General features: G+C 35.1%; 1 protein-coding gene across 2 annotated transcripts; it reads left to right on the top strand.

Annotated features, from left to right (window-relative positions):
- Positions 1-610: 610 nt before the first annotated feature.
- Positions 611-21,217, top strand: LOC101737216 (uncharacterized). Of its 2 annotated transcripts, none has more exons than XM_004930066.5 (11): positions 611-910; positions 5,500-5,744; positions 6,092-6,246; positions 10,104-10,303; positions 10,380-10,905; positions 11,347-11,505; positions 16,744-16,940; positions 18,005-18,168; positions 18,641-18,844; positions 19,885-20,052; positions 20,689-21,217. In XM_004930066.5, the coding sequence occupies exons 2-11, from the start codon at positions 5,648-5,650 to the stop codon at positions 21,075-21,077; spliced, it is 2,259 nt and encodes a 752-aa protein (XP_004930123.1). In that variant the 5' UTR covers positions 611-910; positions 5,500-5,647; the 3' UTR covers positions 21,078-21,217. The 2 variants fall into 2 exon arrangements, with proteins under 2 accessions (XP_004930123.1, XP_012549251.1); XM_012693797.4 differs by having other exon boundaries at positions 648-914.
- Positions 21,218-22,255: the final 1,038 nt, after the last annotated feature.

The following is a 22,255-nucleotide window of genomic DNA, read 5'->3' as shown; positions in this document are numbered from 1 at the left end:
CGAACCACTATTTAATTTTATTATGTGCTTAGTGTTTAGGTTGAAATGTGTAAATCTTTGATGTCCCCTGATAGTATTAGGAAGAATAAAGAATAACACGCATATGCAGGTTTATATACTTTTCATTACCTTTAAAGACAATCTTTTTTGTGATTTTTAAATAATTGGACAATTCATTTAGATTGATAACAATTTTTTTGGAAATTTTTTTACACTGTTGGTAGCCTCTTGTGAGTCCACGAGGGTAGGTACCACCATCCTGCCTGTTTCTGCCGTGAAGCAGTAATTTCTTTCGGTTTGAAGGGTGGGGCAGCCGTTGTAACTATACTGAGACCTTACAGCTTAGGTATATCTCAAGGTGGGTGGCGCATTTACATTGTAAACGTCTATGGGCTCCAGTAACCACTTAACACCAGGTGGGCTGTGAGATCGTCCACCCATATTAGCAATAAAAAAAAAAGATTATGTTATTGGATAATACTAAAAAAATTACATATCTAAATTCATGTTAGTATCATTTATGGTGTTAAGTGTACGTGTAACTGATGGCACCGTGAATGTACCTATATTACATCTACATGACCCCACTTACATAGATATCTTCCTTTCACTACTCAGACGCTGGTTCATTGCTGTTTTATAACTGCAAATTGAGTCGCTGAATGAAGCGCGCATAGGGGGGACGAGTAGGGCTGTGCCAGTCTTCGTGAACGATTCAACTACGGTGCGCTTGCACACTATCGTTCACATACGCGCATAATAAAGTATCGATTTATTCCAAATTCATACACGTTTATTATAAGAAGAAGTAAAAGTGCACACGATCTTTAAAAACAAAATCGAACGTGATCGATAAGGTGTATTTTAAAATTTAACAGTTTTGTGATAAAAATTCAATTTCAAATTTACGGTGGGTAAGTTTTTATAGTTAAACAGTTTTGATTAAGCAGATTAACAAAAAAAGTAATTTTCATTTAATTATTATTATTATTAATTTTAATTTCTACATGACAATGAGTAAAATGTTTGTTCTAAAATTCATTACAAATACATATGTACATAGTGTAATGAAGATGTGTCACTATGATATTGAAAGTAATTAGTTAAACGTTATCTTTTAGTTTTAGTACATAAAATTTAGAAACTTACATTATACAACTTTATATTCAAGAACTCGACGAGAAAAAGCGACTAGTTTATTTATGTTTTGTTGCACATAACAAGGTCACAAAATGATCCTAGTTTAGATGGGTAACAAAACCACATTCATTTTATTTGAGTTGAGTTGGTATTTTTTTTAACGCGTCATAATTTTGCGCCGGAACAAAGGTCAAATGCTCTTCTGATTGTTTATTTTCCGTAAGTTGAAGGATTTCATTTTCCCCTGAGATTCAGATTTTCTTGAGAGATCAATCATTACGCATTTACATCGAACCTACAATTGGTAATTAATTTTGAACCGCAATTTGATATTTTATTTATTTCATTCATAAGTTGCGGTTTCTTTTAAACAGAGTGCTTAAAGAGAGTCTCTATGGCACTGTCAAATTTCGTGATTAATAGTCAAGCGCGTTACGCGCGTCGCGCGTTGTGAAAACATTTGAGAAAATTATCACGTCAACGAATTTAACAATCATAGCATTTGAGAGGGACATGACCTTTGTGAATATTTTGAAGCGAATTTAATTTAAAATTGAATTTACCTCAATTAGGTGTCTTATTTTACAAATGAATTATATTGTGAAATAAAGCGATTTGTAGAATTTGAGAATCATTTCACTTACCTAACGATGTAACGTAATGTTTGAGATCGTTTAAGTATATACTATTTTTAATGAACAATTAACCCACGTACGCACCCCTGTATGGACATCCTACGTTGACCAGCTACAAAACGTCCCACATACACACTTATAATGTGCTGTGAATGAGCTATTGTATTATTCCATTGTTTTAATACGGCCATTCGCGAGTGCGTCTGTTACCTACCGGTAGCACTGTAATCAAGTTTAGCAGAAAAAGTCAAATAGACCAGCTGCTGTATAAGCATTGTGTTGTATTACTTTATTTTTAGAAATTAAGTACTTTGCATCTAGCAAATGCCTATTTCTACGAACTTAAAAACCGTTGTATTTTCGGATACTATAAATGTGAGAAGGATTGATGGGTGGTGGCTTTTACAGAATGCAAAAGTAAGATTTAGGATTGTTTAGTTGGGCTGCAAATATTAGGTCTTTATATATGACGTTGCCGTTAAGTATACGTTAAGCTAGTCATTAAAAAAAAAAACTATCAATTAAAATATAGGTAGGTAGACTCATGGTTTCGGTACACCTCTGCCAGCGTAGTGGTTATTTTTCAATGCCCTTCTTGAAGAACTCAGCCAACAATTTATTCAACTGTACCGCCTCTCGAGTATTACATTTTTTCTCTACCAAGAATTTATGCAAACTTTGAAGTAAAGGAAAAAATTAAAAGTGCGCTTCTACAAATTATGTACACATGTCAGAAGTGAAACTTCCTTAGCAAACTAATTTTTTAATCTCATTTATATTTATACTAATCCAAAGGTTTAGATTTCCGAGACTTAGAGTAAGGGAAAAAGGAAGATATGTTAGGAATTTAATGTATTTAATTGTAATTAAAATAATTTATTGAAATCTCAAATAACGAGAGGCAAATTAAAATGCCACATATTAAAATTTCCTAATATTCAAACGAATTAACATAAAAAAATGTAAATTAACAAAAATATAACAAATATATGAATCACTCTGAACAACTGCTTAATATAGAACGATTTACAAATTTATCAAAAAATGTTTATTTATAAACTTAACTCACTGTTTACGCACTGTATACATACTTATGATAGTGTAAATAAACAAAAGATCTGCGTTTACTGTAATTACAAGACTATGCGACAGAATTGCCATCTAAAGTTCTAATATTTTACTACTAAACGATACCTTTTCGTTAGGAGCATTGCCTAGATGCTGAGCCAGGGTCTATTCAACACGATGACCGCTTACGATTTTTAAAAAAAATCCGCATTCTCAGTTGCAATGAAAAGCAACGCGGTTCAAAATCCCTTTGTCTGTTGTCCCTGTATCTGTTTAATAACGCAAGACAATATAGGTATTGTTCACCTTCAGTTTTTCCTTGTTGACTTTAGTTTTCGGTCGACCACGGAGCTCATTTTTTAGATCAAAATTTCCATGCCGGAATCGTTCAAGCCAATAACAACTCGTGTGCTCGTTTGTAGTATTCACTGCGTAGACGTCAAATTATTGTCGTGAGCCGTTTGTTTGTGTGGCATTTCTACCTCGACGGAACTTGTATTCCATAATTGTATTTTTATCAGGTCCATATTAAATATATATTTTTGGTAGTAATCAATAAACTAATGTCGAAAATAATAGGGGATACTTTTTTCAAATGGTACCTGCCTATGCGGAGCTTCTTTTAAAAAATGTGCAACATTCGATTATCGACTTTCAATTGTTTTTTTTATCCAGCTTAGATAAGAAAGATGGATATTTCGAAAATTCGAGTGTTTTTTGAATACGAGTTCCGACGCGGAACTAACGCTGCAGAAACAGCTCGCATTATCAATGAAGGGTTTGAGAGGGGACTGCTAATGAACGCACCGTGCGATTTTGGTTTAAACGCTTTCTTGATGGAAATTTTGATTTGAAGAATGAACCACGTGGAATACCGCCCACACATGTGAATAACAATGAATTGAAAGAGATGGTGGAAGCCGATCCGAGACAAACTACCCAGGAATTAGCAGCATGGTTTAACGTTACCAACAATATTGACTCATTTGTGTCAAATCAATAAAATAAAAAATATGAAAAATGGATGCCTCATGATTTGACTGATCTGCAAAGAAACCGCTTGGGTTGCCTTGTTGAATCGATACAGAAATGAAGGAATATTGGATCGAATTGTGACGTGATGAAAAGTGGATTCTTTACGATAACCGTAAGCGAAAATGCAATGGCTGACCCCAGGTCAAACACCGCAACAGTGTCCTAAAGCAAAGCTTACCAATAAAAAGGTAAAGGTAACTGTTTAGTGGTCTCAGCACGGTGTTATTCACTATAGCTTTCTCCGATATGGTCAAGCAATAACGGCAGATGTCTACTGTGCCGAACTCCAAACAATGATAGCAAAACATGCAGTGAAACAGCCCCGATTTATTAATCGATTCATTATTGCTCCAACACAAGACCTCATACAGCACGAGAAACCGTTTTAACTCTATAGGAACTGCAATTAGAAACCACTTGTCACCCTCCGTATTCGCCAGATCTTGCTCCAACGGACTACCATTTCTTTCGTGATTTGGACAATTTTCTACGTGATAAAAAGTTTTCTTCTCAGGAGGCAGTACAAAATGCTTTCACACAGTTTGTAGAATATAGAACACCAAAGTTCTATCGCAAAGGTATAAATTACCTTCCTATTAGATGGCAGTAATGTATAGATAATAATGAAATTAAATGAAAAAAAAAACCAATTTAAATTTTTCAGTATAAATCGGCAATTTCATACTTTAACCCTTACCTAACCCCTAACCCCTAACCCCTACCTAATATGATTCCATATTTTTTGAATAAATATCATGTCAATTTAAAATTTATTGCCAGTAATAAATAAATTACGATTCAAATGGCGATTATTGTAAAACGGCAGGCAACATCTTAGGTAAAGAGTATTATTTTTTAATTTTATATTGTTAGGTTGTAATAACGGTACATACGTTATTATTATTATTTATACGTTCATTGATAAGTTGAAAAACTAAAAAAATAATTTGATATGAATTATTAATATATACACATAAATTCAAAACTACTGTTACACTTTAATTTCGCGTTTATTAACATTTTTTTTTTTTTATGATTGAACGATTACTGGTGGCCCGGATGCCTTTCCAGTTTCACCAGGACAGGTGGGCGAGCAAAGGCTCAGCCAGGAGGGGTGGGATTTGCTAACAGCTACCCGAGCGCCTCCGAAGGAGACCTAACAGCTCAAGAGTAGCTGCTTCGCGAATGAATCTACTACCGGATCGGAATCGCGACCCGCTGAGAAGATCCGGCGAGAAACTCAGCGAGCTGATTCATGGGTTAGGTTGCACGGCGAACTCTTTGTCGAGTTCGACGAGTACGGTTACCGAGGTCCCTAAGCCTGCTCCTAGTGTTAGAGCTGAAGGTGTCTAATGCAAAAGTTATTGGATCTGATGGATCCGTAAGGACGTGTCTAGGGCGTCGACGGTGACTGGCTCCTGCGTGATCAGGATTCGGGGAATTAACAAAATTTGTAAACTATTCGAGGCGTTGGAAATAATAAAAGCGAGGCTTACCCGAAAAAATAGCTTAAGTTATGTCGTAATAGGCTAAATTATGTACAGTTTAAATTATGTACGCTAAAACTAACGGAAATACCATAAACAGCTTTTTTTTATTCCCAGAAATTAAATTGTTTCAGGTAAAACTTACAAATCACTTCCATGTATCAAGGACAAGTACTCACGTTTTTTCGCGAGGAAAGCTGGGTGACTAAAAAATTTCCTACTTAGTGTACGAGTAAAGATTTGATCCTCTTTTGTTATTTGGAATTCATACCAACCGTGAAGATGCGACTAATCAGGTCATTTTTCAAAAGAATAACAGATGACTTGAAGCAGAAAAAATTGATTCCATTAAAAATACTGTTCTTCGTTCATGCTTCAAGTAAGTAAAATTTTTGTTAAAAGAGTGTGAAATTCATCCAAACTTTAATATTAATTGATTATTTTGGGAATACGAGTAGAAACTCACGAAAACAGGCACTACAATAAGTTAAATTCTCGGATGTTTTAAGTGTTTCATATTTAATGGAAAGATGCCCAGTGTATAGAATTTTGCGGATAGTTCAGAACTTGTTCAGTGTTTTACATTTCTTAAATTTCGTTATCCGTGCCACTTCTTACAATACCCTACTTATATATTTTTAGCACGAAACGTTCTTTTTTTTAAAGTAAAGAGAAGTACAGAAAGCTTCAATGATAAAATATAATGCAAAATATATTTTTTTTTAGCTTTGTACGTGTTGTATCCTTACTTGACGATACATATGCGAGAGCTTGGCATCAATGTTGAGGAAACGGCGATAATGTCTGCCGTAACTCCAGTGGTGTCCATAATAATGCCACCCTTGGCTGGTATGCTTGCAGACAAAATTGGAAATTTTAGAGTGAGTACAAATGATAGTGCAAGTTTTAGATTTTATATATTTTCAGAGGATTATACGTATTTTGATCGATAGAAACCAACGTTAAAGTCAGACTAACTAATTGCGACGTGCGATATAAAAAAATAATTTCATAAACGCCTACAGCAGTAAACTCGCGCGCAGAGAATAGGCACTATAAAGATGTAATTTTAATAATCTTCGCTGATGAATTACTTAAATTAAAAACAATGTAACTAATTGTACTTAGTTTACATGAAAAGAGTACGCCCTGAATTCTTGTTGAATCTTCAAAGTTATTCTCGAATCGGTTCAACTCATTTTCATATTTATTTCGATACATGTACACATACATACAGTTACATACAATACATATAATTGTACAAACTTGTTATTTTTAATTCTGGTGTTTTTAAGCACACACGCTTAGGTATGACCAGCTTGTCTATTTCTACGGCGAAGCTGCAATGCGTACCTGTTTGAACGGTGGGCCAGCCATTATACAATACAATTAAGACTTAGACCTCAGGTCTTAAGATGGGTGGCGGAATTCACGTTGAGATCTCTATGGGGTCTGGTAAGCACTTAGTACCAGGTTGGTCGTAAGGTGGTTCTCCAACCTGTGCTCTAAAAAAATAATTTAAGTTCCACATTCCTGTAAAATACGTCAATAAAATAGTCTTGAATAAAATTTTAACAGATTCCTTTATCGCTTGGTGCAACGGACTTCATCACGAATGACTTGATAATATTCATACGCTATATGCATACTAACATAAAAAGACAAGAAAGGTTACGTTTTTTACGAAGTTAAAGAAGCCTTGATATTTAAAATAAATAACACATTCAATGCACAAGCTTTACCTGTCTACAATTTTATTGTTTTGTTAGGGTACGTCCTATTGGCTTATAATTTAAATATTTCGCATCGAAGTAGATGAATGATCAAATAATGTCTATCTTATTGTATCAAATGAAAGGCAGATCTCATTGACCAACCATTCTGACGTCAAGTTGGAAGATCAACAGTCTGACCATGACATTTTTACTACAATAATAGGGCATTTATTCAAAAAATGTGATTTTAATTATTATTTTTAGGCAATAACTACTGTTTTATACTATGTAGTGAACATAGTATAAAACAAAGTCGCTTTCTCTGTCCCTATATCTGTCTGTCCCTATGTATGCTTAAATCTTTAAAACTACGCAACGGATTTTGATGCGGCTTTTTTTAATAGATAGAGTGATTGAAGAGGAAGGTTTATATGTATAATAACATCCATCAAATAGTGAAAAAATCAATAATAAATTACAGTTTCCGAAGCGAAGCGAGGGCGGGTCGCTAATAGACTAATATAAGAAACTAATATATATTTTTTTTAACGTTACATAATTTTTATTTTTTCTACGTACTTAGTACAATATCTCTGAAAACACGTTTGGATTGTGATATAGCGCATTGATAAACAAGATTAAGTCTTAACTGTGTTCAAGTAATGGCTGGCTGACTTCACGCTTTGAGTTTAAATTAAAAAAGTGTTATGAGTTTATCAATAAAATCAAAACAAAACTGATTTTTTTGAGGATTTTATGGCCTGGTAATGAGACATTTAAGGAAAAACAAAACTGACAATTGAGTCGTACACAAATAAACGCCATACTATCTATTTTAATAAAGTCAATTATAACGATACTTGAGGACAAATAAAGTTCAAACATATCTGATTAAAATTTTTGATTAAATATTATTTATCATTAAATATAGTTTCTTTTGATCGGCTAGCCTATTCCTCGAAATGATTTTTCAATCATAGAAATAAAAAAGATCCATTGCTCTTTAATTGCTACCTACCCTAGTAATTAGAATCTAGTGGCTGTAACAGATGAAAATTTATCTTTATTATCTATTCAAAACTTAAAATATTGTCGTGTGGTCTGTTGTAAATCAATATAGGTATAGTTGGCCTACATAAATACACATTTAAATAGTTACTGATTACTTAATAGCAAGATTAAAGTAATGGCCGCACTTATTGCTTTTGTCTTAAGGAGGCACGTTAAGTCGAATGTGCTCAGATAAACAATTAGTGCCACTGCCAGATAAGACGCGTGCCGGTCTGGTTACTTGCGCCGTTAAAACTAATCTCATTATAAAAGTTTGTTTTAACTCTGTTTGATGGAAATCTTCGGAAATTCAACGGTAGGCAGCGGCTTGGCTCTGCCCCTGGCGCTGCTGAAGTCCATCGGCGACGGTAACCACTCACCATCAGGTGCGCCGTATGCTCGTCTGCCTACAAAAATTGAACTGGTTGAAGATTTATTTATGCTGACGCATGGTGTATTCCCATAAATCTCTATTTTGTATTAGAAGGTACATTCAATTCAATAAGTGTTAATCCAATAAACGTTCCAGTTCAATGTAATGAATTTAATCTGCGACGTCCGTAACGCAAATTACAGTCAATTCTAGTTACAATAACCTTTACCTTGTATTGTACCCGACATTGTGAATCTGCCGTGCGAGTACATGTCATATGCATGTACATATGTGATCAGTTACATACATAGGTTCATAATAGGTAGCGATGTTAGGCTACACTATTTAGTTTGTCATGCTATCAGCCACCTAAAAACCGTGCGGGCTCATGGTACACTATACGATGGTAGGATTTTATTAACTTAACCTGTATCTGTCTAAGTAAATATTTAAACTCGATTTTCACCAACTTCAAGATGTTCCATTGACTTTCGAAAATTTTTACACCTATCAAGGTCCGATATATAGAATAATTTTATTAATTAGTTTCAATAAGATAAAAAAATTATAATAATTATTAAAGGATCTTATTTTTTCGTTGAACAGGCGTTGTAACTATATTATATGACTTAGAATCGTTCATAGTGAAACAAATTGTTTTAAAAACCAATATTTAAGATGATTATTTTGTTGATCGTCATTGGATTCAATTATGTAATTCATAAATATCTGTATATCGTTTGAAAAAGACTCGACAGATTTCACATAGTTCTTGTTTTTGTATCTTTTTGTTGTGTAAAATATTTTCGTCGTGGGAATTGGCCGTCCAGCCAATTATTCTAATAATTTACATTACACAATCAGATGGAATCTAACAAAAAAAATGTACACGCAGCTCAGTACGTTTTCCGCTTGTGAACATGAGGTTCGCGCCCTCCGTTAACAATTTTTCAATGACATTTGACTTGACTCGCAACAATTGTAAAACGATCATTTGCCCACGTTTTACTGATCATTCTTCGTAAATACTGCATCCTGTTTTTCTTTGCTCACGTTAATTGTCATTTTCTGTCCATCATCATTTCACGTTTCGTTGCATTCTCTAAATGTATATCTCAGGTTGGCACGAATACCGGTACACGACATTATATTGTTAGTTAAGTAGTTAGATGTTTTTACCTTCACAATTTGATATTAGCATTCAGCACAACGATTACGTGCCTAAATCTATCTATCTATCTATCTATCTATATATATAAAAATGAATTGCTGTTCGTTAGTCTCGCTAAAACTCGAGAACGGCTGGACCGATTTGGCTAATTTTGGTCTTGAATTATTTGTGAAAGTCCAGAGAAGGCTTAAAAGGTAGATAAATATAAAAATGCTCGGAATTAAATAAAAATAACAATTTTGTTTTCCCTTTGTGCCCCCGTCGGACGGATTCCTATTGTTTGTTTTAAGTTTATTTTATACAAAAGTTTAGGTCTTTTATTTGTCAATTGAGGCACTACGAAGTCTGCTGGGTCAGCTAGTTATTTATAATTTTTCAATGTTTCCATACTTCTACTTCTTCTGATATATACATATTTTTTACTTTTAGCTATTGTTGGCGTTGTCGTCAGTATTGGGCGGTATCTCGGCCTTGTTGTTGTTGGCCGTACCCGTCGGAAGAATAACAATTACATATCCCACAGATGTAGAGCTTTTAACAACCTGTGATGACTCTGCTCTGAGGGTCCGACATATCCAAGAATATCCATGCCTACCCTTGCATCCATATTCATATGACATCAACCTTAGGTAAGTTCAATAAAAAAAAAGATTTTTGGTTTGATTTGGACATTAACTTACAGATATGGTTTTTTTTTTCACGCAGAATTTCATCATGTGGCTTCATTTGTGACGTCCCAGATATAGTTACTCCGAATGAAATTGACAACATATTGCGGAACGACGCATACGATATACACTTGCATTCAAGTTTGGATGCCCAACAACTGGTGTACCGGCACACATTAACTTCATCGGTGACTCGATCGATGACTCCTATGAAAGACCAAAGCACGTCACGAATCCTGAACAATGATCCTTACTTTAATGTAACTGTGTCTAAAATCTCCGACCGAGAGATATTCTTTCCAGCACCAAGACTTTACAAAATGCATTGCTCTCGAGATTTGAATAATGGATCGTGTGTTTTTGGAAGAAATGATATTTTTAAACAAAACGACGAAGGTGGTGAGGAAATGGAAACATTCCGAATGAGAATTTCGCATGATGCACAGAAAACGCCTAAAACTGTAAGAAATTATTGGGTTAGAGCTTTATCTAGTGGAAACGGTTCAATCGACAACGATTACGATGGAGTCGACAGTGTTATATGTAAAAACAGTTATGACGAGGTGAGATATTGACAATTCACAAGCTATGAAGGTATTTGAACTACTTAATGTGTTTCACAGGAATCATTAAGATTTTAATTCGAGATCATTTGCGAAAATTTGGTTTACTTTAGTATTAGGAGTGGTAGGACCTCTTGTGAGTCCGCACGGAAGGGTACTACCACCCCGCCTATTTCTGCCGTGAAGCAGTAATGCATTTTGGTTGGATGGGTCGGGCAGCCGTTGTAATTATACTGAACGTTTAGAGCTCATATCTCAAGGTGGGTGGCGGCATTTAAGTTTTAGGTGTCCATGGGCTACAGTAACCACTTAAGACCAGGTGGGCTGTGAGCTTGTCCACACATCTAAGCAATAAAAAGTATATTGAATTTGTATTTCTAATTCGTCATTAAGTTATGCCAATAAGCTTGCTTTTTGATTTAACGTAAAATAAAACTATAGGTACTTGACGAAAGTGGAGTTCGAGTGCAAGTCGGATCACGGCAGCTGCTTGGATGCTTAGCTGCTTGTACGGCGATCACATCACGTAATTCTCTTTGTTCAAATACACAACAACCAATTGAGATTGATCCTGCTTTCACATTTTGGACCTACCTTGCTGTGAGTCTACGTACAATATTTTTTACGTTTTGTTACCAGAAAAACTCATTTGCATGTGGTTTTTAAATAAAACGATGTACCTACAGTTAAATCTTAAGTGAGTATGACTAACCTTTGTTGAAAGTATGAGGAAGTTTACACAAAGATCAGCAAATATCATTGAACAGAAAAAGTTATGAAGCGTAAAATGCAAATACCGGTTTTTTAAATTTAAAGTTGAGACTTTAAATGGCACTCAAAAATTAAAAACAAGAGGACGCTTAAATTGTCGTTTTCCGCTACGGAATTCGTCGTGAGCACGTGGACCATTGACGTAAACGCAACCATACGGTCCGACGGATCCTCTGATGAAAAGATTGTCCACTCATCGTGGCTAACTGAGTAATCGCGAACTTGATAAGCAACAGGAGCGGATTGTACGTCCCAATTCCGTCTCGTTAAGGGATTGTTTAGTCTACAACTCACCGGGACTGTGTCGAGTTCTAATGGTTTATCTGTATATAACCGAAAGATTTATTTCAATTAATTTTTTTTTTCCTACCTAACCCGATAGCCTTTAGAGGCTATTTCAGCGTAACCTTAACTAGTAGGTGAGCTCACGGGGCTCAAACCGGAGTGATGCTAACACTGACCCTAGCGAAAGCAGTGCTTCTCAGAATCTACTACCAGATCGGAAACGCGACCCACTGAGAAGATCCGACGAGAAACTCAAATCATGTTTTTCGCTTTAAGCTGACGCATTTTGTAGTTACGTATTGATGAAAATTCAACAATTGTTTTCGATCATTGCATAACATAATAATCTTTTGTATTCCCATTATAATCGTAGCTCAGTGAGTCTTACATAATGTGTTGTTGTATTATTTCTTTGATAATTGTTTTGGTTTAGCTGTGAGATATTAAACATTTTGGACTCAATTCAAATTACACATTAGTTGTACAACACACACGTAACAAACGATGTTAAGTTTCTTGCTAACCTTCTTTTTGTCGCATTTCTTTTGTAAACATCGCAGTGTCCAAACTGGTTGACGTATTGGATGGAAATCCCAATGTTTTTTACGATATGATTACGCAATGATTTATCTTTTGCTTTTTTGTTACTTTGATTAGTCGAAGATAGTATATGCCATTTTAAGTAAAGATTTTGTACGTGGGTTATACTAAAAATGAACTCATAATAAAACAATTTATGTGGAAAGTAATTACTTAATATGTTCACCTTTTTTTTTCAAGAGTAAATTGATTCGTAGTACAAGCATTTCAAAGAAGAACTCACAATCTCGCGGAAAGTATGATGACATATGTTCAAATATCGTGTATGCATTGCGACAAGATATGGGATATGAATATAGAATGATTGTTGATTGTATAATCCAGAGGCGGCACGATGTAAATTTTCCATATTCTCAAAAATCGTAAAAAAAGTCGTTAGCACTTTATTAACAGCCCATAGATCAAAAATATAAATATTCAAAAGATAATTTGAACTAATAAAATTCGTCAAAATACAGTTTGAAAAAAAAAAAACCAGTAAATTTTAAATTACTTCACATATAAATTGTTTTATTTTTCAGCTATGAAAAAGTTTTACTGTAGTCCACAGATACTCGGTCGGAGTTGATTTCATACCATCATGTATTTGGTGTTCAGATTTTGGATATAAATTTTCTTGTCTCTAACCAGGACAACTTATTTTCCATATGTATCTTAATAAGGCTCTGGAATTGGCAGAACATGCATCCAGTTCAAACTATTAGCTTTACTATTAGTTGTTCGAGTTAACTGTTATAGGTACAAGTGCGAACGTACTTTTACTACACATGAAGTGGCCGGCGCTATGTTTAAATAGATATAAATAGGTTATTTTAAATAGACTAAGCTGAATAGGATAAATAATCATGTAAGGTCTTACACACGTATCCACAAATACCAATTGAAATTGGATCACAAATTAAGATCGCAGGAACTTAGGCTGTTTTGGAAAGTCACATATGGTTTTGATATGCGAGCTTAGTTACGAGTACTTCGGTCACGATCGGATTGGTTTCGTAATGACCTGCCGCCTCGGGTTAGAGCAACAACCTTGTCCTCGATCGTTAAGCTTGACAATTTAAAACTTCGGGTACCCTGTGTACAACTTGATAACTCTACATTTAATTACGACTAAGCGTTTCGCGTTTGTATAATTTATTTGTGTGTAAAAGATATGATTAGGCAGAAATTAGGCTGTGCTAATTGCTAATTTCCACGAGTAGGTAACTTTCCGTGAAGCGGGCCACGTGCTCATCTCAAAGACCATAAAAAAAGAAAGGATAATTGTTCAAATCGAATAGACATTTTCTAATATTCTAATATAAGAAGATATAAGATCTATTCTTAAGAATTAAGATCTATAAGAAATAATTCAGAAATTAATATTACGAAATTTATAAAAAATATAAAATCTTATATAATTTAATAAATAAAATTGAGCTTTCGCTCTGTGTTACTTTAGTCGTCGCGAGAATGATATAATAAAAACTCTCTATGTACACGTATCAAGGGATGCGACTGTGGTTCTCAAATCCCGCAAACAGGTGTCAGATCTCCCAAGGAAATACGTACTGAAATGTTTTCTCCAATGACTTCCACAACTAGGAAATTACATTGTGTAGTAAACATTAAAACCGCAATATTTGTAAATTCGCATATTTTGTGTAGGTAGCAAATTGAAAGGCCCCTCGGGTATCACTATCCTTCCTACATATACCGCGGAGCAGTCATGTGTTACAGTTTGATACACAAGACAGCCGTTCTACAGTAAAATTGAGATATCCATCTCATATGACAAGGTTGGAGGCGATATACTTTGTCATGTCTATAGGCTTCGTTTTTCTAATCAATAGACCAACGTGATGATAAGTATTTTTGTGTTATGTCTTTATTTTGAAGCATTCCCGTCTTATGATGAGTTTGTTCTCTACCTGTTCAACCTCTACAACTTGAAAGATCCGTGCGAGATGTACAACCTAAAATATGAGTCAGTGGTTTCTATAAGTGAATATGCAAACAAATGCTTCTCTTTCGGTTGTTTTGCTTTTGTCCCTCATACGCAATCCTGGTTAGGTCAAAATTTTAGTTCAAACTTTAGTATTGCAGTTTATCTTACTGAGTAAAATCATGAAAACCTAAATAGCATTATTTGAGCTTTAACCGATGGAGGTTCGGAATTAAAACGACATTTCGTTTTTATCAGTTCTTTAATCTTGCTTTTATCTTTTTCATTGTAATATGTCCCAAGCTTTGATTACACTATTCATGGTCACAGACAACAAATGTGTTATTTGTTAAAATAAGAAATTTAAATAGATCATTAATTTCCATCCTTTGATTATAAAAACTTAACCATAGATTATACACTTAATTGAACTTAACATGACACAGAATGAACAAACAGTATCTTTTGACATTTTGCCGTCTGTTTGATTTAGAGTTTTAACTTCCTAGGTGTTAAATAGATGTCATCATTTCTGTTAAAGTTGGTATTTTTCTTAAATTCAATGGCCTTGTATTGGTAGAACATGTTTGGAAAATTGCATACTTGTTTACCAGGTTATTCTTGACACCCGCATTGTGTTCCTTAATTCTAATCGCATATCAGTCATCTTCCTAAGAGTTGAGGATTGAGTGTATTTATTAACGATATTATATCTGAATTGTGACAGATTTATAATCTTACATTTACTGTTCTGATAGTTTTGTAAAGAACAGTTATAATTCATTAGTTCTCCGAAAAGAGACTGTTATCTATATTTTGCATTTTGCTATGCAAATGACTTTAAAAACAGTTACAAATATCAAAGTTGACATCTCTGAATTTGATTATTTATATGTGAGCACACGTATATGAAATTTAACGTGTGTGTGAGTAATTTACTCGAATATTCACCACTGACTCGATCGATTGAGCTCAAACATATGGATTAAGTTCTATGTATTATCACTGGAAAGGTTTAGAAAGTAGTTTGAGTAAGACTGTTCACTATTTGCAAACGAACGGAAGGAGTGAGAAATTGTTTACCTATAAACAGATTAACTAATATAATATACATATTAAATACTCTGACTCGGTAGTGTAATGGTTAATTCCCTTGACTGTTGTGCCGTGGGTCGTGGCTTCCATTCCCACATTGGGCCAACATTGTGTAATGAACAGGTATAAACAGCTAAGAATTAATTTTTATTTCTATTATTCTACTAAGTAGAATCTATTTTTGTTCTTGTCCGTCAAAACGTAATTATAACGGGCCATGTTACTGGATGGGTCCTCGGCGGGCCGGATTAAATACTTTGCCAACTTCGGCCCGTGAGTCGTACTTTATTACCCATCACTGGTCTACGTGTTTATTATCTATATGTGTATATATTATTACTACTGGTGGCAGGACCTTTTGTGAGTCCGCACGGATAGGTACCACCACGTGCCTATTTCTGCCGTGAAGCAGTAATGCGTTTCAGTTTGAAGGGTGGGGTAGCCATTGTAATATACTGAGACCTTAGAACTTATACTTATGTATATGGATGGTGCATTTACGTTGTATATGTTTATGGGCTCCAGTAAGCACTTAACACCAGGTGGGCTGTGAGCTCGTCCACCCAACGAACCAATAAAAATATATATTTAAACGTACACATATAAGTATATGTATGTCAGGTACGTATAACACAGGGAATTCTAATTTGGGGCCAGATGACCGAGTGTGATATGTTGTTATCAATAAAAAACAAAAAGTGTTTGTCTTGAATGACTTAGGTATGACGCGTAGTTTGCTCAAGCCAAATAATTGCTATATCAACGTCTTAATTTGGCCAATGTTCTATTGCTCTCCACTTATTATTATTATTTTCCCGTTTGAAGTAGGGAAATTTGTAATATTTATTTTAAATGATACGCAAGTGGAATCGCATTAAAGTTTAAAATTACTTAAATATTTATTAGAGATTAAACAACTGAAAATTGTATGGCATAGACCGGTGCTTAGACACTTCGACGCAAATTGAAGATGGATTTATAAGTCATTATGTGCAATATGTCAAGGTTTCTATCAGTTCAAATAAACTGGTTTTCGAAATATGAAAAAATACAGATCACTTCATTTTATCACGACATCCAATTTCAATAGTTTTCATTCGTGCCTTCATTTATTATAACGACTAGAGTATAGCATATTATTATATAATAACATTTTATTTCAGGTGAGAGTGTTTATAGGTATAATAGGCGGTACAGCATTTGCTATGTTTGAGGGTGCAGTGATTGCCATAGTGAGGGATCAAAAAGCGGACTATGGCTTACAGAGAGTCTATGGCAGTATAGGAGGAATGATTTCATCACCTCTTTCTGGACTTTTAATAGACTATGCTAGCAGAGGGAAAGGATACACAGACTTTAGGTAATCAATTTAATTAATAATTTACATAATATTTGGAAAATATTCCGTTTAATTTTAATTGAAATTGGCCTAAAGTTTACTTTATTTTTAACAAATAATCAAAACTCCCACGTACATATAACAAACATTAAAATGTAGGTGTGAATCTTGCGCTTTAAATAATGTAAGCATATTTAGCGCAAATTAACAACAAGCTTAAGCGAGCTTTTAATTCTATACATTAACTGACCGCATAACCGATGTAAGTGGTTTTTAAACATTATTCTAATTTGAATTCAATGCTTTTTCTACAATTAAAAGTATAGATAAATGATGTTAAATACTTGTATTCATGAGGTTTTATATTATTGTTTTTTTAAGATTCTATTTCTATTGTATTTCTTAGAAAATAATATACATTTATTTTATTTTATAGCAATTCAACCTATCGTATATCGTATCGTATGTAAAGTAATACCACTACGATATTTCGTTTTGTGGAATGCGATGCTATTATCAGCTATTTCTTAACTCACATATGACATAATAATATATATTATAAATTTAAATTACATTTTTAAAAACTTATTAACACTTAAAGTATTACGAAAAAAAAAAACATACCGGAATTAATTATATTTTAACACGACATACTTGACACTTATTAAGATTGCCTGAAGCCTTTTAAAATTTTTGAATGATCCTGTCATCTTCCTTTTACCACTATCTGCCGCTTCAGCAGTGTGATTCCAGAGATCATATTTGCCATGTAAATGAATGCCCGTGGTCTCCCCTCCACGATGCTTGCTTTTGTAATGACATATCCTTCGTCAAACGACGTTTGATGAGATCCTTCAGCGGTTTCTGGCTGTTTTTGTGGCCTTGGAATTGCGTCCATAATAATTCCATGATTGACGATGGCCACTAATCATAAGACGGATCATATACTCGTTTGCCTGCAAGCAGATAAAAAAAAAACTGATTTCTAAAACTTTTTGATGTAATATTTATTATTCTTGGACGTAGGTTCTTTGAAAGTCGTTAAATATGAAATACCATGAATGTATATTTTATTGAATTTCCAGGCCAGCGTTTTATCTTTACGCAATACTAAAAGTCGCTTCCGGTGTATTGATGCTGAGCATCGATCTTGAGTTTAAACAGCCTGCGCAGAACCTCCTCGAAGATGTCATCACAGTATTCAAGAACGTAGAAATCGTTGCGCTGTTCATTGCGTGCTTTATAATGGGTAGGAATCGTTATTATATTAAATAGATGTTTTACTTGCCTGGGACGTAGCCCGGCACTTTTAGGTTTCAATCTAGGCATTGAAAAATGTAGTATCAATAGCAGCTCCATTGAACTGTTCCCGAAGACAAACAGAGGTTGATGCTAAATACGATAATACAAAAAAAATCTGACATTTTTTTTTGTTTTTCATTTTATCCATTATGTAATATAAATAGAAGTCAGATGGTGCAGGTGAGGTTTTAGGAAAACGAAAATAGCGTCTTCTGCCAGCCTTCACTAAATGTTAAGTTGAGCACAAATTCATTAAAATAAATTCGTTACGGTGATAATATAAAATTACCGTTGCGGCTTGGAGAACGTTCCCCCATAAAAAAAAATTTACTGTTTTATGTTTTGTTAATTTTTATTTTTTTTATTTTTTTATAAAATAAAATATTTCAACTATTTGAGAGAATATTGTATTTCATCAGGCACTGCATGGGGTTACATAGAGAGCTTCTTGTTTTGGCTGCTCCAAGACCTCGGAGCCTCCAGGTCGTTAATGGGGATCACCATAACTGTGGGTGGTGTCGCGGGTCTGCCTCTCCTGGTGCTATCAGGGCCCATCATCAGGAAGTTGGGTCATGCTAATGTATTGTTCATAGGATTTATATTCTACGCCATACGATTGCTTGGTGAGTTGTATTTTATTCTACATGTTAAGGTAATAAATAGTTGCAGGACTAATACATAAGGCAGGCAGGGCGCTTCCAGGAATACTGGTATCTCTAATAACGTACATTTGGTATCTACAATAACGGGTTTGAAATAATTTATTATTCTTTATGTCATTAGTTATGGCGCAAATTAAATTAAACACAATAATATCGAGACTGTTACATAATATTATATATACGATGAAAGTAATATCTATATATTTTAATTTTATAGATATATCTATTATGTAGTCGCATATTATCTAGCTTACATTCATTGGATGTTACATAATAGTTAATCTGACTAAATACCGTTCGGATTGTCGATAATCTCATTCTCACGGATCGTTTGGAACCTCTGAGTCTGCGGAGGGACTTCGGTTCCCTCTGTATTTTGTGCCGTATGTTCCATGGGGAATGCTCTGAGGAATTGTTTGAGATGATCCTTTCATCTCCTTTTTATCATCGCATCTCCCGACATCGGAGCAGAGTTCATCCATATCACCTGGAACCGCTGCGTTCATCAACAGTGCGTTTCCAAGGTCTTTTTTGCCACGTACCATCCGGCTATGGATGGAATGAGCGCTATGACATGTCCTTCTTCAAAATAGGCTTGTGGAGAGTATTAAGCGGTAGGCAGCTTGCGGTAGTAGGCTTGGCTCTGCCCCTGGCATTGCTGAAGTCCATGGGCGACGGTAACCACTCACCGTCAGGTGGGCCGTATGGTCGTCTGCCTACAAGGGCAATAAAAAAAAACATCATTAAAACTATTTTTACGTTTCAATCTCGCTTTCTAATTGTCGTTATATTACGAGTAGCTTAACATTATCATCAACATCAGAAGATACGCGAATATCCTCGAGTTCCTTTTGCTGCTCATTCAATGTTCATCAATAATGTGTCATAATATTATTCTCCTACATAAGCCTCTTTAGGATGGTCGTTTTTCGAATCCACATTTGAGTTGCGACTTTGATACCATGTCTCAAGGTGTTCTTTCGTTTGTTAAATGTTAACAGGCTACTCGCTGATATACAACCCGTGGTTGTGTTTGGTGTTCGAGGCACTGGAGTCGGTAACGTCATCGTTGTCGTTCACCGCAGCGGTGACGTATGCCGCGCGACTCTCCTCCACCACCACCGACACATCCGTACAGGGACTACTTGGTGGCCTGTACTATGGCGTTGGTGAGCACTTTGTTTATATATATATATATATATATGTGTGTGTATAGGAAAAACGTCATTACGGATCCTTCCGATCCATTAACGGTGCTTTTAGGTACCTTAAGCACGACCGTCCTCGCCGAACCGATCGCTTACGACGAAGGACTCGACGAGTGAATTAACCCATAGGCACAGCCCACTGAGTTTCTCGCCGGATCTTCTCAGTGGGTCGCGTTTCCGATCCAGTGGTAGATTATGTGAAGCACTGCTCTTGCTAGAGTCAGTGTTAGCAACACTCCCGGTTTGAGCCCCGTGAGCTCACCTACACGTCAACGAGAAGCTGAAATAGCATCTCAAGGCTATCAGCACAGGTTGGAAAAAAAAAGAGATTTTCTTGATTTTTATTTATAATCATTGTTCAATCAAAACACGAACATTAGATTTTTATTGTAAAATTGTAATGGTAACACCTAATTTCTAACTAAGTTAGCTAATTTTAAGATTTGCTCATGGCAACCCTCTCTTCCGTTCGTGCCTATTAGCCCCGTGCATAGCAAATTGTAATGAAATTATAATAAAATTAGAATAAGCGCGAATGTTCATTTTACAAGCTTGTATTTTTATTACACAATCATTAATAATAATTCCAAACTTCAGGTAAAGGAGCTGGCAGCTTAATAGGCGGATATCTCATGAAGTTCTTCGGCACGAGGCCAACATATCAAATTTTTGCCGGTGCCACTTTAGTCACCGGTTGTATGTACTATCTATTCAATAAATTCTATATTGGAAAGCGACCCGGCAGCGTGAACAACGACATCTGCAAACCGCAGCCAACAGATGTCGAGGGGGTAAAAGGTTCCGACAAAACTTCAAGTCCACTAGATGTCGCTACTGACAAATTTGAGAATGACAAAGTACTAGACTTAAATCACAGAAAGTTAGTAGCGGAATGTACAGATGGCGGTAGTGACTCCGGCGTCGAAAATCCCGCTTACAACGAAACCGAGTGCGCGAACGGATCAAAGAAAGACGAAACGAAATGATGAGCACCTGACAAAGTACGTATGTGATATAAATCTCCAATAGTACAGAAATTAAATTTAGTGTTAAATGTATATTATTTATTAAATAGTTATTTTGATTGTAAATTTTAGATTGCTTAGAATAAAAGTATATGACTGTTTGTGTTGTTTTTTTGCTCTGCTTAGTTTTTACAGGTTACTTTCCGAAGGTGAATGCACTGATGGTTACCGATATTCATAGACATCAGCAACGCCAGGGGCACAGTCAAGCCTTTGCGTACTTAACGTGGGTATTTTATTTTATCTAGGTCGTGATCAAATCAAACGTTCTTAAAGTGTGTTGTGTTGAGTATAGTTACAGCCTTTGTCAGCTCAATCATATGCTTGGGGCCTTTGGACATTATGGCACTGGAAAGCATTTATCTACGCAAAATCACCACAGGTGATGAGTAAGAATGAAGAATACCCGAACAAAGAAATTAAAAACTTATATCGGAAAAACGTTTTCATAGTCATGATAGCTGTATTTTGGAGGTCCCACCTTTAAGACATGAGGTTGAAGTCTTAATTGCATTATAGAAGGGGTGTCCCGCCCTTTAAATGGGAACGCATGCCTGCTTCGCGGGAGGAAGGCTTAACGGCAAAAAGTATTGCCTACCAACGTGGACATAAAATACGCCCAAGTATCAGTAATTGTGCACACTATAAACTTTGCGGGTTTGATTTTTATTACAAGATGTAATTTCTCAATCGCAAACGCCGTTCGTAAAAATTTAGTAAGTGCGTATTTCCTGAGAATAATTGATATTATACTTACTTGCGATATTTGAAAACCGACGGTCCCATCGTTAGTTACGAGTAAATCGGGCGTTTTATTCTTTAGTTCACGATGACAACGACAGCGGATGACAAGCGAGGATACATACCTACAATACTAGTTTACTCAAGCGAGGATACCTACAATACTAGTTTACTCAAGCGAGGATACCTACAATACTAGTTTACTAATTTAAGTGATAAGACTACAAAAAATATAATAGGAGTTAAAGTATGAAATTGCCGTTCTATTGTAATAGGTAGTTCAAATTGACATAGAACCTTCATGGTTTGAGATTTTTGAGTGAAACTTTTTTCAAATGGTACCTATGAGGTTCTTCTTTTAAAAAAAGTGCAATATTCGATTATCGACATTCAGTTGT

Source organism: Bombyx mori, chromosome 5 (assembly GCF_030269925.1).
Source record: "Bombyx mori chromosome 5, ASM3026992v2".
In the NCBI taxonomy this organism is placed as follows: domain Eukaryota; kingdom Metazoa; phylum Arthropoda; class Insecta; order Lepidoptera; family Bombycidae; genus Bombyx; species Bombyx mori.
The sequence above is the reverse complement of the archived record's forward strand: the minus strand, read 5'-3'. Positions and strand labels throughout refer to the sequence as shown.